We start from the raw sequence: 15,867 nt of genomic DNA on the forward strand, positions 1-15,867 counted from the left end.
TGTCAGATTGAATTTAAATACCATAATTTAACACATCAGAGCTTGGTTTCCAGTCAGTAAAAGCATTTGTGAGTCATGAAACCAGACTGACTTATTATTGAACCATGGCTTGTAGGTAATACTGTAATAAATAAATCTTTGTTTACAGTTAAAAGGTAAATATTATTAATGAAAAATACTGTGTGAAGATGGATTCATTTGCAGTTGATAACATAACTGTTTAGGAGTATTAGACTGCTGTGTCTGATAAATGAAACTTGTGATATTTAACCTTTATCATTATGCAGAAATGTACAGCATTGCTATATTGATCTTATTATTCCATTTCGTCTTATAAAAACAGTGGAGTATAGTTAACTTTATTCCTTGTACATTTTTGTAATCAATGGAAACTGTTGAAACTTGAAAGTTTTTATTTTCATGGAGTGACTAGGAATGTTTTTAAGTTGTAAGAATGACAGGTTGACATGAAAACTATGTTTACTTTCAGAGAGAACAGGAAATGAGAATGGGTGATATGGGTCCTCGTGGAGCAATAAACATGGGAGGTAGGGATCTGAAGGAAAAAGGCTTCTGTATTGTAAAACTTCTTTTTCTTTGGGACTGTACATGTTACTCAAGCACTACTATTTAGTGACAAGTACTGGTAAAAAGGAGTAAACAGTATTAGGAAAAAAGAAACAAACAACGCATACTTTGCTTCCAGATAGCTGTTTTTCCCCCCCAAGGTTTATCTTCAAATACCTGTGGGAGAAAAATATGATGTGCAAGTTGAGAAACAAAAAGGCAGGGAAAGCTGATACTCTAGAAATTATCTGATAGAAATTGACTGATCTGTTCAGAAAGTATTTGGCATTCTTTTGGTGGACAGCCTATTCAGAGAAGTTGGGACTGCAATTGCATGCAATGAAATGATGCAGAGCTCAAAATTGGTAAGCTTTTGTTGATGTATCTGACAAAAGCTTAATGAACAACGTGGTTAGTGTTGTACTAATCTATGCAGGCCTATATTTGCAAATATCCTCAGTTGCCTTTGTGACTTAAAATATTGTCACTTCTAAAAACTTACTGTGAAGTCTAGAAAAGTACATTCTTAATAATTGGTGTTTGCTCTGTATATGCAGACTGAAACAGTGTGGAATCTTGCTTATCCAGAATATCTGCTTTTAAACAAGAGTGAAATTTAGAATATTTATTTAAAAACCCAAATCTTACTAAACTGTATTAACTGTCAATATATATTCCCTTGGAAACTTCCTGATGTTCATTTGGAATAAATTAAGGTGATAATTTAAAGAAAAGTTAATACTATTCTTGTGTAATTTAAATTTGCAAGTACGTACAAAACTTGCTAAATGTTGTTGCTTGACCTTTTGAGTAATGTGTATTTATAGATGAGTGCATCTGATCTCCAGGTATTAGAATACATTATTTACCATTTCCTTGCATTTATTGGGACACATTTATCACTGCAGGCTTGCTTATTTTTTTTTTCTTCAATGAAGATGAAGGGCTTTAAAAGTAACTCTAAAGGAAGAGTAAAGTTAACTACAAATAATCTGAAGAATAAATTTGGACTAAGTTTTTTATAGTTTTACTTCTGCAGATCATTACAATCTACTTGAAAATTCCATTTAATTAGGTGACTTTGTAAATATTGATGCTGAAGTCCAGATCTTTATTTGTCCACATCCACAAGATAGACTTTTTACATGGAGATTGTAAATATGCATTTGTATCAGTCAGTTCACAGACACTTTCTTGCAAGGTTTTAATGCTTAAGAGTGGTGTTCATAGTTTTGCTTTGTAAGCTTTGTGCTATGATTTGATTTTACACTTCATACAAATGTTCTTAGAAATAAATGTGTAGTTCCAAAAGAAGTCACAGTAACAGTGAACTACTGTTTTAAAAAGGGAAAAATACCCCTGGCAAATAGGTAAAACGATAGTGTTTGTTTTGATAGTATCTGGATTTTAGGTTAGATTGTTGTAGAGGGTTTTTTTTTCTCCAGCACGTTAAGCCCACCACTACAACCAAAAGACCTGACCCCAAAAATTGTGTGGGACAGTGGGGAGCTGGACTATCTTCAGTAATGGAAATACCTTCAGCATAGTGCCATTACAAAGCAAGTTACCCTTGTGACGAATTTAGTTGGTATTGGGCTGACTTGTGCAGGACCAGTAATTTTTACATTGATTTTTGCGGCAAACAAGTTCTGAGAAAATCTGTGTGCCTTGGTGTAGCATTTAACTGGATTTATAATGCTAAGTGCTGCTCATAAACTTTTCCATATGGAAAAAGAAAGGAATATTTTTAAATGTGTCTGCCTGATGAGGATTGATTATGGCTTGTTGCCAGCTGTGCTAGGCCTTGTCATGTGCAGTTCTGATGAAGTGTACGTTTTCAGCCCTTGAGATTGCAGAAAAAGACTTTTTTAACATCTGTGACATTGTGGCATGAGTACTGGTGACTGCTTTCCATCTGTTGCTGAACCAGGTCCGGTGAATTAACTGGTAACATCAGTGTCCTACCAAAAAGAACAGGCAATCAAGTGGTTAGATCATAGAGTCTGCTTTGGAGCTAGGAGAACTTCGAAGGTGCAGCTGTAGTGCCACTGTAGTCTCTTGCTGACATCATGGAGGGCCCCCCTCTCTCCTTGCATTACACTCCCTAGTTGTACTGTCAGAGCTGACTCTGCCTGAAACTGGCTTAATACTATAGAGGCTTGATAGATACAGCATCCTGGAAGCAAAGTGGGTGTATTTGTGTGATACAGAGGATAAACCCTTGTTACAGTTGAAGGATAAATGAACACTACCTGTGTGTGGCCAGCTGGCTGAATTTAATTAGGTTGGAAAGCAAGCCAGTTGCATGTAATTGAGCACTGACTGCTTTTAGTTAATGGCACTACTACCAGCAGGAAGCACTGCCATTATGATAGTCCTGGAGAGTACTTCTACCCTCTGAAAACAAAGGTTTAGCCACATATTGGAAGTTTAAATGTCTCTTTTTCCTTCTATATTTAGTCATTGAATGCTAAAAAACAGTTTTAGGGTATATTTAACTGTAGTTCTCTTAAATTTTAACAGTCTTCTACCTGCTACATTAACATGCTTGTGGATAGGTCAGAAGCATCTGTCTTGTGTACGCCTTTGTTTTGGCTTAGTGCTATAGAGAGAGGTCCTGGAGTTTCTCATTATTAGAATCAAATGAGTTCTGCATTTCAAAATTGCAGGATATTTCTCTCTTGCTTCTAATAATCTTGTTTAGCACTTCACATGTGCTACTGTATTGCATTGATTGTTTTTGCTAAGGAGCTTGCAGTTGGCGTAATATGTATGATCCAGCTGAGGTCAGCAATTTTAGCAGCAGTGTCTTGGGTGCAGTGCTTTCACTGACTGCTGTGGTATTTGTACTCGGGGCAAGTAATAAAGATGCAGTTTTGCATACCTGGAGATAATAATACTCTGTCTGTGGTGAATGGCCTGCTTACAATGATTAAAAGTAAGTTCCTACTAAAGTAAGTACAGTTGTGAAGAGAGGTGAGCGGGTGACTTTTGAAATAAAAATTAACAAGTTTCTTAGACTAGCAACATGTCATGTTTCTTGTTATTTTTGTATGTTGTCATGACTTAAAATGTACGCTGGATTTGGAGGCATGTCATTTTCCTTTATCAAATTTTGGATGCACGAAATCTTTTGGCACTGAGAAGGCTGGATTATTGTTGGGGGCAGGGGGAAACAACAGTGCATCAGCACCAGTCCTGAAGTTGTTTGTATTTCGTACATCTTTAAGCAGATGTAAACAGTGCATGTATAATGAGACTTTTTTTCCATTTTTTATTACAAGAAAATGCTGTGAAGGCAATTTTACAAACCTGTTGAGTTTGATAATGGGTACTGGCAAGAATGGTATTTCTTAGCACAGTGTTATCATATAAATGATCTCCTTCAAAAGATGTTTTCAAGCTTTTTTTCCTGCCTCTTACTGTGAATCAGAATTTTGGAGGAGGCTGATGTTGAGTGCCATCTCTAGTGTTGCTTTTAGACCTTAGACTAATGTAATATATATACAGTTACCATAATACTGGTATATTATGTTATCATCCCTAAAGAGCCAAGCTGCCTTATACAGCTGCCAGTTACTGCAAAATCACTTGAGATTTTTGCTTGTGGTGTGTATACTGCATATATATGCTATATGAACACTTCAGTTCCTGTACAGAAATCGTACAGCTATGTTTAGCTCCAAAGTTCAGGCTTCTCAAATGCGTGAGGCAGATTGTGCAATGCAAAATATCAGAGATTAACGAAAATCTGTTTAAAAGCAGATGATTGAAATAAATGTACAGTCTCAAAGAATTTTTTTGTATTATTTCAAGTATTGGAAGTCTTGTACATTTGGCTTTTTAAATATTGTAAATTGTTTGTTTATTATTGTAAAATTCAGATAGGACAGCTCTAAGTATAGATTGTTTTGCATAGATGCGTTTAGCCCAGCACCTGCTGGTAACCAAGGCCCTCCTCCAATGATGGGTATGAATATGAACAACAGAGGAACTTTACCTGGCCCTGCAATGGGTCCTGGTCCTTCCATGGGACCAGAAGGAGCTGCAAATATGGGAACACCAATGATGCCAGATAATGGAACAGTGGTAACGTATCACAAATTTAATTACTTTGAATAGCTGTCATGTCTCATGGCCAATTTTTGTTACCAAAGATATTTTCACACTGAGTGAGCACATGTTACATATTTTGAAACTGTTAAAAGCACTTGATAAAACTTGTTACGTAAATGACTACAACAGAAAAGGAAATCTATTTGATATTACTATGAAAATCCTACTTGGGAGCAAGGCGAATTCTTTGATCAGTAACCAGACTTTAAATTGAGATTAGAATGTATAGCACACATGGGAGAATTTTGCCTGTATGACCTGTTAAGAAAAACTCATTTCTGTGAAATGAAGAAGGAACAACTTATCAGAGTAATGTGTAAATTTAGGCATTGGCTGTTTCTGTAAAACTAAATTCAGTGTATTAGCTTGTTGAGTTTTTCAATGAACAGTTCAATGTCGGAAGCTGTGTAGTGTGAAGATATCTTTGTGTAAACTGTTTAATTTCTTAAAGCAACTTTAGTGGGTTTTGAATTTCCTTTCTAACACCATTGAAAGCATGAGATTATGACAGTAATTATGCCACTTAGAAAATAAGTGTGCCAGCAGCTGTTAGGGATAACTGTCATATCAGCAGAGGAAAAACAGTATTGCCCAGTAGCCAAGGGTGATAGGGAATGTCTTGTATAGATCTAGTATTTTTTATTAACAGCAGATACGCCATTGGGATGCAGTTAAAGTACTAGCCATTTTTTGCTCTGTTCTCATAGCCAGCACTTTTCCTGCCTGTAATGTCTTATGTAGAAAAACAACTGTATAATTTTTAATCTGTTTTTCACACATTTTTCAGTATTATTCTGGAAATAGATATTGGGATGTTCTAGTGGTGGTGTGATATAAATGAGTATAAACAGCAATTGCATTATAGTTTTATTGGAACACAAGCATTTTGTAGCTATACTTTTATATATGCCTTTTCAGCAGTACCTGTCTGCGATTGAGTAATCTGTATAATGAAGTTTAGACAAAGCTCTTCATTCCTTACAGGAAAATTAGGTTTTGATTAAGCAAATCAAAAATATGTATTATTATACATAATGAGTCTGGTCTTTACCAGTTGAAGGAGAAGATCTCACTTCACATCATAAGTGAGCTCATTTTATCACTTGTATCATTTCTTGTAGAGCAGGGGGGAGGGGAAGGGGGATGCTTTTCACAAAATGCTGTTTTCAGAGATGCTTTTTCTGGAGACCGCTCTGCACTGGTGTCCTGGAACATTCTTCTGTGATTATACAGGCATGGAAAAAGAGGTATAAGGAAAAGAAACATGTTATCTTAAATCATGGTATCTATCTCAAACTGTTGTTTTTCTACATAAAGTCATTCCAGGTATGGAAATGTAGGGAATATACTGACAACTCAAAGTGCATGTTTAAGTTTTTTTAATACCATTTTCTTCTGCATGCTACTGAAGGACAAATAAGATATTTGCTTTGTGTTGGGTTTTGTTTGTTTGTTTTGTGGGATTTTGTTTGGGGGATTGTTTCTTGGGTTGTTTGGGTGGGATTTTTTGTTTGTTTTCAGTTTGGACTTTCGGTCATCTTTAATTTTGGGAGCAGGCCCCTAATGAAAGGCACAGCCAAACGGTGTTTTTGCTGTTGTTGGCATGACACTTTAAAGATCCCTTGAGGGCTTTCTAAGTAAGCCCTGTAAGAGTTAACCTCAGTTTCCACTGAGGGAAATGGAGAATATGCTTTATAGACCAGAAATACAGTTTATAATTTTTTGTTAATTTCAATTTTATGTTCTTCAGAAGTCTTTTAGGGGAAGGTTGGCGCAATCTCAGTTTTGTTCCACTGCAGTCTTTTGAAACATAGTCTTTGAAAATAACATTTGAAGAACAGCTCTTCCTTCTGCAGCCCCCCTTTTTGTTGTAGGTAAACAATAGGTAAACCTCTGGAGAGAGGGGTCCTTGGTGGAAAGAGGATTTGACTTTTTGTCCACAAGTCAAATGATAAAAATTATTAGAAGTATGTCATAAGCTCCTATTTGCTGAAGTTCAGCTCCATCACTAACAAGCTGGCATGAGTTAAAGATAATATTTTAAATAATTTTTAACCAGTGCTACAGGTTTTAAGGTACTCTGGGGCAGTAGTAGATATTTATGCAGCTGTTAACGTTTTTAGTATGCAAAGTCAACTTTTAAATATTGCACGTATATACAAGCATGATTTAAGGTGCGTTTGTTTTTATATAGATATAACGCTGTTTTAAAATTTTATATATATATATGAATTAGCAGACTCTAGAACTGTTGAAGTCTGTTACTATTACTGGAGTTAGACTTTCAGAAGAATTCTTCTCTGATTCAGGCGTATAAAGTGCTAGTGTTGAATGTTCTTGTTGAACTCTGAATACCTGGGTAGTTAAGGTAGATCTCTGTACAAAAGGAATTTCTTCTGAAAGCATAACTGTCTTCAATCAGGTGAATGATGAATTATTTCAAGATGTGATTGTACCATATATTAGTGCTTTTAATGGTTGGTTTGTTGGGTTAATGTTTTAAATTTTATCATGTGGGGTTCTGTTCTTAAACACTTTCATGAATACTGAACTGTAAATGCTCAGATGCATGTTTTCTGGTTTATCTCTTAATTGCTATAGCCAAATACATGTGTGTAAGCACATATACATTTATTGGTATTAGGCACAGATCAAAGGGAACTAAATGTTGAACGTTAACTGGATTTTCATCTTGTATTGATACCGCAGATTAAGCTTTAGATACGTATCAATTTTTTTGGAAACTAAGCATAGTCCAGTTATGGATTTTGTCACTAGTTGTGTCACTTTATTTGGACTGTGTTTTAAAAGTCTAACTGAAGATTTGTAAAGTGGCATACAAAATGATGAGTAATATGGCTGGAAATACCCATAGGTATCTGGGTATTTATGTATTTGGGTTATATTAGTATTGAAAGAATAAACATACAGTTTCTAGAAATACAAAAAATAAATACAAAAGCTGAGTGGGGTGATTTTTGTTTTTGTAATTTGACAATGTTTCTGTGATGTATTTAAGGGGGAAGCATTATAGTATGTATCAAAGGCAGAACAGGGCTCAGGTTACTGTTTGCTGTCTGTTACATAGAGAATATATATTGCTTCAGATGTGCTCGAAAGGATGAAGTTACATTTGACACCAGAGTTGGTCTTAAGTTTTTAATTTACTTTACAAAGTTGGAGCATAACATAAGCACTCTTTAATTTCCAGCTCTTTTTCCATAATAACTAATTAAATTGCTCCTTTCTTCCCTTTATGTGTGATCCTGATTCTGCTGGACTATCTGCTGAACTTCATGACAACATCACTTGTGGTTTTTGTTGTAACTCACATTTGGCATGGTTCCAAATGGACTTGTATTAGCATAATGAGAGATTCCCTCAAGGAGGTCCATCACAGATGGGTTCACCTCTGATTAGTAGAACGGGCTCTGAAACTCCTCAGCCGCCAATGAGTGGTGTAGGTGCCGTGAGTGGTGGACCTGGTGGCTTTGGTAGAGGAAACCCAGGGGGCAACTTTGAAGGACCTAACAAGCGTCGCAGATACTAAAACTTACTTCATTCCTTACTGTTTAGAATTCCAGTAAAACTATACAGTGATATGCCTTTACAATTTTAGCTGTTATCTGGAAACGGTTTTATTGTTATTGTAGTCTTTAAGAAAACCCCAACAGTTTCTTTTGTAAAACTTTTTTTGTATTCAGTCATAGGCTTTGTAGTATAGAGCAGAAATGATGCAGATCATTATGTAAGGCAATGTGTTTGTTAGCAAAATACAATGTGTGACTATGCTGTAAAACGTGCAGTTATCTGATTGCAATAAAATATAAAAATAACTTGAAAGGATTTTGGGAATGTTATTACTAATACTGGGTGAGAATAATTTTATGCTTAATTATAAGTGGCATCATTTTCATTCTTAGGTAGTTTCTACTATGTATCAAAGTTCTCTTCTTATTTAGTGAATCTGTTTAGTTAAACTGCATGTTGCAGTACATACCATGAACAATTTACAACACAACTGCTTTTGTTTGAAGAGCATCAGATTTTATATAAAGTGTTTTTAAGGGTACTGTGTCCTTGCATCTTAGTCTCCCTTTGCAAACTTAGTCACAAGAAGCTTATCAATGGAGTGTATCTGTTACCCACATTACGAGAATAACTGGGGGGGGGTGGGGGGGGTGGGGAACACATTGGAAAAAGAATCTGAACGTATGTGTATTTTACTCATAACAGTATGAATGAGTTTACCTAAACCATAGTTCTACAGAAGAAAAAACTTGTGACATCTGTGTGTTCTACTGATTGTTGATTGCCATTGCAAAGAAGGAGACATTTGTGCAAGCTGGTTTAAAGCCTTTCACTGTGTAATGCATTATTATAGGTATGTTTCCCCCAATGTGGTTTGAATAGAAATAAGTCTGTTACCAATGATTGACTGTTTTAATTAGGAGGCAAGTATGTGTTGTCCAGTTAAAATAATTGTTCACTATAGTAGAGTAATATGCATTTAAAAGGATTGCACATGAATATTCTTGATATTTTACAGAGGGATGAATTTGAAAAATATCCATTGCCAACATGTCTCAGGCTAGATTTGCTGGTTGAGTTTTAAGATAAAGATGATCAGGCTGTCAAGAAGTTTGTTATGATTCAGATTTTGTAAGTCATGGAAGATGATGGAAAAGACCTATTGGTTCTATTCCTGTACTCGCAAGAGAGTAGGGATATTTTTGGTTATTATTGCTTTTTTTTGTCCTGTGTGCGGTAGTTGTGAGATTAGTGTTCTGTTTTTATCAGTTCACTCATGTTTATTCAGAAATAGAAATTACTAAAATTCATCTGCATGAATTGTGACAGTAAATTGCTTAAAACTGATCTGAGATAACCTGGTGCCCTAGTTACATCGAAATGGTATGTACATAGCTCAAAGCATGGGATGCAAGAAGCAGAGAGCGTATGTGTGTTACTGCTTAGTGAATATTGCAGTGGTGATCCTGGTGAATTTGAATTGTGAGCAAATGGGTGACAGTAAAATTGTGGCATTGCTGGCATTTTGGAAGTACTGTTATTTAAATTGCCAGTGTTATATGGGTTTAAGAGGTTGTTTTCATATGGTTCAGGTGTTATCAACTGTGTAAGTCCTCTCTTGTGACATCTGTAACTGCTAAGCATTTTTGTTCTAGCCTGTCTTTAATGTTGTCCTTTTTTCCTTGATACATGAGATACATGCCACACTTCATAGTTTGTAATGCAGTAGTGAGTAAGATATGAAGGCTGAAATATTCTTTTCCCTCTTTGATAGATATGCCATGTTACAGCACTTGTTCTTCCAAAACAACTCCAACCCTGCAACTGGTTTTACTTAACATACCTTTCCTAAAACTCTGTAATTGGGAAAATTGCCTCCCCCCCCCCAAATGTGAACTAGTGTTTGTATATAGCAACTGTGTAAGGGCTGTGCTTTGGTGTACTGCATTCACTTGAAAATGCAGTTTACATTGGTGTCTAGTAAGGTGTTTAAATATTAGATTACTTTTGTCTCAAATTTTCTGCTCTTTTTGAGGGGGTTGAGAAAGTATAGGAGTGGGTAGTTCTAAACTGTCAAGCTGTAAGGGGAAAATGTTTGAAATATAACTTGCAAATAGATTCAAGATGCTTCTTCAGTTTTTCAAAGGAAAAGGCTGTGGCATTCAGGCCTTTTGGCTAACTCCTATATATTTGTTTAGATATATACACCCTCAGTCTTGTAATATGTCAGTATGCTTCAGAAGTATATTAAACATACCAAACCTTCAAGAAGTGGTTCATTCTTGCCTTGCCAGCCTTATGCTATTTCAAGTACATGTTGCATTTTTGCTAGTATGTCTGTATTTGAAAGTTACTGTAGAGCTTAATTAATACTAGTGATTTTCATTCCATAGTTATGAGCTACCCTGTAGAACTCTGACTTGGCTCTGCTGCGTAGTAGCAGTGGGTTTGTTTGCTGTCCTTATTGCAGAAAATCACCTAGTCTCTTTAAATATCCATTAACCAAGCTTATAAGTCCTAAAGAATAAATACTGAAATATTGAATTTGGGCACACTTTCAAGATTCACTGCAGAATGCCTTTTGTAGCTGATTACAGGTTGCCAAATTCTGCTCTTAATAAAAGCTTCCGTAGGGCTGCCTGGCCATATTGATTGTATACAGCTCAACTATAAAGGCAGTGACTTTTGTTTTGCCATAATTGGCAGTAACTGACTCTAGCTATGCGATAAACATATAATTTGGTTAAGAAAGGAATGATTCCAGTTTGTTTCTTAAAAATGGTATCTAGATGGAACCAGGCAGCATTTTCGCTTGAAGGTACTGCCCATGTGCTGGAAGTGATTAATTTTTCTTGTTCCTCATCTCACCAGTCAGTTCAACATTTTTTTCTGTGTACAAATGTACTGAAGTTCTTAACTGTGGTCACTTTGACTAAAAATCACAGTAGAGTTCTGACTTTCTGCTACATGCTGAGGGAAAACAAGTAAGCTTGGAAAGGGTGTGACTACAGTGCACTCACTTTTGAATGTGACTTTTGGTTGAACTTAGATTTTTACATCACTCCTGAAATTTCAATCTAAACTGCTTGATTTTCATGTGAAACGCAATTTTAACAGTTAAATACAGCAAAGCTTTACTATTACTTTTGAAGGGAGAATATGCTTTGAAGTGAGATGTTCAGCAAATGAGTGGTGTGCTCTGGTGGCATGAAGCTCAGTTTACTTAAGCATGTTGTAGGAGCTAAGTTTTTTGCAAACTTACAAATTTTTGTATAAAAGGTTGGATTTTACTTTTTCCTTTCCCAGTGACAAGTCAAAATAAACTGTAACTACACTATTAAAACAGCAGGGAATGCTCCATAGCAACTGGTGGAGTCAGTTTACATTGGACTGCAATTGTGAAGGGATTCTCAATCCCATTCATGAGGCTTGAAGTGGTGTGTGTTCATAGGTGACTTTACGGATCCTGCATCCAGCATCTCTTGTGTATGGAGAATTATCCCCCCAAAATTTGCTTTCTTAAAAATTAATGAAATGTGAGGAGGATTGACAAAAAATTCACGATACCTGATGTCAGGTATGATTTTTTCCTGTTAGATTGGCATTTTGTTGCCCTTTGGGATATACTGTAGAATATATTTAGTCTTAGTAGGTGGTCTCACCAGTTTGGCATTTTGCTGTTATGAAGAAATATGCGGTGGTGTTTTGGGGTTTTTCCAGATAAAATATTTTGAAATTCATAGCTGTTGGTATTTCAGGTTTTTATGGTAATCCATGAAGTAGTGGAGTTTATAAAAATTATCTGTTTTCAAAATGTAAGTTGTAGAATACATAAACTGAATATTAAATTTTCATTAAAACAATACTTCAGGTTATTTAAAATGTGTGGAAACAAACCCTCAATGTGTTCATTTTCAATGGGGTAGATTTAATAGGTCTTTTCCATCTCGAACTTCCTTAAATTGAGACTAATATTCATATTAATGACCTCAGTCTGTCTTCTAAAAGCAACAAGGTTTCTTCAGAAGAGCATTTTAGAGCAGCAACCTTTCCTTCCTAATTTGAAGGAACAATTCAGAAAAGCTTGGAGTTCACAAATAAGCATAGTATACTTCCAGGTAAAACCATTTAAAAAATGCTTTCATATAGTGATTATTTTATACCCACATCACATTAAAAGAAAAAAACATCTTTATGTGAGTATGTAAGTGTGGGTAAGAACTAACTGATTTGTATGGATTCCCCCAAATAGAGGACAAAATGCTCATAATGAGGTATGAGATTCAAAAGGACCTTAACTGTGTTATTGCATACACATGTTGGTGAGGTTTTTCCATTTTTTTTGGTGAATGGTTTGTCTAGAACTTGTATTGTTCCCAGTTTTACTAGTGTGCTTTTATGTCTTAATTTCTGTAGAGTAACGCCTAGCTGTATAATTGGATTGAATTTACATGCTAACTGTATGCGGGACGTGAAGTGCTTGACTTGAAAGAAGCACAGTGAGAATAAAGATAATGTTCTTGCCTTGAATTTCTCAGTAAAAAAAAAATTGTGTAGAACCTTGAGAATAAGTGTGAAGGGTCTTGTATGTAAATGGAAAAAAGATGGGGGAGGGGGAATAAAGGGGGAATAAAGTAATAAAAATGGGAGATACATGGTTTACTTTTCTATCTCCAGTAGCTTCACAAAAATAAAGCTTGTTGTACATGAAAACCGTTAACGAAGTACCAGTTACATGAATGACTTGGGTGTTTTAAACTTTGAGTTTAGTGGGGTGCAGATGGCCAAGGACAAAAAAAAACTGAAATGAAGTAATATTCTAAAAATATTTTAATATTCATGGATTATAAGGTGGGGTCACTGTAGTTGGATGTTTCTCCTGTGGTGGTGGTGTGAAATTGTTCTGTAGAACTTGATTTTTGTGACTGAATACAGCAACTGTATACAGCATACGCACCTCATGTTGTTGTAAGTACAAAGCAGCTGATTTTAACATCGTTAGCCTTTCATCAAACCCGTGACAATCTGGTCTTGCATTTGTGTCTCATAACCAGAGAAGCATCAAACAGAAATTGTTTAGTAATTGTGTGATAGGATTAAGGTATTTTCATTACGTTTTTCCCTTAATTTCAATGTATGTATTTATGTGAAAGGGAGAAAAAATTTATTTTCAGTGACTATTTGGGGAAAAAAGCCCACAAAAAAAAAAAAAACCAAAAAAAAACCAACAACCAAAAAACCAGCAACTAACCAACAAAACACTCCTCCCTAAATAGCCCCTCCATTGCCAACCCCTGCCAAGCAAAACAGATTTTCCTTCATTAAATAACCACATATACTTAAGCAGGGTAGGAAACCACAAATATGTAAGCAATTTGGAAGAGGAAATGTAATAAATCTAAAAACTTGTAAACCCCATGATTTATTGTAACTTTCTTTGCAGCTGTTTGCTCTTAGTGTTTAGGGCATTTTAATGTTTCTTTAAAAAAAAAAAGTTTTTGCCATTCATTATTTGCTGTAAAAGGATTTATTTTGCAGTGCTTTTACTAAGTTTTACATATTTTTATTTAGTGAAAACTGCAGGAAAGAAACCTACATAAATCAGCTGTCACAGTACTGTAGAATGCAGCTGTGAACTGCTTGCAGGAGGTGGTCTTTCAAGTTGCTTACAAATTATTTAATGTATGCTAAATGGAAAAGTTGGAATCTTTGTGTGTAAAATAATAATGCAGTACATGCATTGCTGCAGATAGGCATAGCCCTTTGCCCTCATTGCTGCTTGGTCATGCTTCCTGCCTGCTTTTGTGCCACCCTTGCATCTCTGTGCCCATGCAGCGAGCAGAGTAAAAAAATCCCGATGAAAATTCTGCTCTATTCTGCTCATTTCATTGTGGAAGGAAAGAACACCAAGGAGTGGGCAGTACAAGACTTTTCTTGGCTGTGTGGATTTAGGTTAGTTTGGGCTGACTCTACATGCCACGTAGAGAGTGTAGTTGCCCATACTTTCTCACAAAGTGAGTTTGGATGACTTTTCAGTACTTCTTAGAAATACATAATTTAGAACAAACAGAGAAGAACTGTGCTGAGGGCTTTAAGATGTCTGAATAGCACAGTTGTGTTTTACGTTCTTAGTGATGACTCAAGAGGACAAGTATTTGAAGTAATGAAGAAAACCCCATACACTAAAATGTTGAGCCAAATTATATGTGAGCTTGATCTGTCTGTTCACTTTCTGCAGTTGCCAAGAAGGTTGCATGCAAGCCAGTAAAATATGGAAAATAGTGTTCTTCACAATTTCTCCAGGACAGATGATACACACAGTTGTTTTAGAGAAGCAAGACTGTTCAAGTGTACTTCTTCTTGGAAAAAAATATGTACCACAGTTACAAGATGTCTTTTAATATGCTAACTTTCTCGTTCTTTGATACAATAGCACTGCGTTGTTCCATATATTATGCTCCACTTTTAAGGGACAGAGCATATGAAAGGTAAGCTGCAGCTCCAGTTTTTAATCATCTTCATGTCAAAAGCCTTTTCCAGAAGGCACAGAAGGAAGAAAATTAATAAACAGTAGTTCATCTGCAGTTTTGTTGTAGTGTGGAATGTTGTGCTTCTAGAACTTCCAGCATTTTATCAGTAGCAGTTCCACATCTGACATTTTCAGAACCAGAGCTGTGCCAAATAATACAAATGAAGTTTCTGCCTTAGTTTGTGAAGAATGTAACCACTACATTTCAAAACCTGAATGTTCAGATTTTTGAAAGGAAATGTATGAAATAATTGTCTTATTGACTTACTGGTTTAAAAATGAAAAACATCACCTTGGCAGTTGGGATGGTTGTGCTTTTATACCCATTTTGGTGTATGTGCTGGTTTATCATTGCCATGTATAGTTTTGCTTTATCATTGCTTTGTGTAGTTTTTGTAGCACCACTTCATGCATGTTCCACATCATTCTTGCATCGTAGCTGTGTACAGTTTCATATTTTATTCACACTGCTGAATGTGAATGTCTGTAGAAGGGGGTACTAGAGCATTTGTTTGGTATTATGTAAACTTGGGGGGGGGAGGGGGTATTAGTTGCTAAGCTTGCTTTATGTTTTGTGTTCACTCTGCATGTCTAGTGCAGCATAGGCTTTTTCCATTACAAATGGGGAAAAAAGTATCAAGTTATGAAGATGTGCTTCTTAGGAAAGTCAACATAAGTCTGGAATACCTCTTACAGTTTCCAAAATGACAGCTGGCTCAGGAGAATAAAATTACTTTATATACTTTCATGTATGATTACTTCTAGATTTTTTTACCTGCTTGTGGCTCACTTCAGTATTAATGGTAAAGATAAAAAAGTAGTTCAGTTTCCATGGATAATCTGGTTTAAATCACAAGTATGTGTACAAGACAGTAAATTAATCACAACTGACTTGATGTTTACTCTGAATAGTATTGTAACTCCCCAAGTTGTATTAAACATAAAAAAAAAAATTAGTTTGAGTTTCATCATTTTTGAAGTGAAGCTTTAAAAATTATATTGAGTATTGAAAGCCAGACCACAGGAGGGTGGTGTGGGGGGATGTGTGGGAGGGGTGGGGGGAAATGCAAATCATGCATTCTGAGCTGTTATGTTATGTTACTGGACATGCATCTTTTTAAATT

The 15,867-nt window shown here is 35.7% G+C and overlaps 1 protein-coding gene across 6 annotated transcripts in view; it reads left to right on the forward strand.

The window, feature by feature from the left end:
* The window catches only part of PSPC1 (paraspeckle component 1), a 52,999-nt gene that overhangs the window by 27,358 nt on the left and 9,774 nt on the right, over window positions 1-15,867 (forward strand). Inside the window, exons 7-9 of one of the 6 annotated variants that reach the window (XM_057399687.1) lie at window positions 491-548; window positions 4,487-4,656; window positions 8,048-8,526. The exons of 1 other annotated variant lie outside the window; for it this stretch is intronic. In XM_057399687.1, the coding sequence (XP_057255670.1) occupies window positions 491-548; window positions 4,487-4,656; window positions 8,048-8,233 (414 nt within the window). In that variant the 3' untranslated portion in view covers window positions 8,234-8,526. Of the gene's footprint in view, window positions 1-490; window positions 549-4,486; window positions 4,657-8,047; window positions 8,527-14,452; window positions 15,098-15,867 lie in introns of those variants that run through there. 4 more of the 6 variants (XR_008970958.1, XM_057399688.1, XR_008970959.1 and 1 more) reach the window with 4 other exon arrangements.

Source organism: Pezoporus wallicus, unplaced genomic scaffold (genome assembly GCF_028554395.1).
Source record: "Pezoporus wallicus isolate ANWC-B61680 ecotype Strahan unplaced genomic scaffold, APGP_CSIRO_Pwel_v1 scaffold_6446, whole genome shotgun sequence".
NCBI lineage: Eukaryota > Metazoa > Chordata > Aves > Psittaciformes > Psittacidae > Pezoporus > Pezoporus wallicus.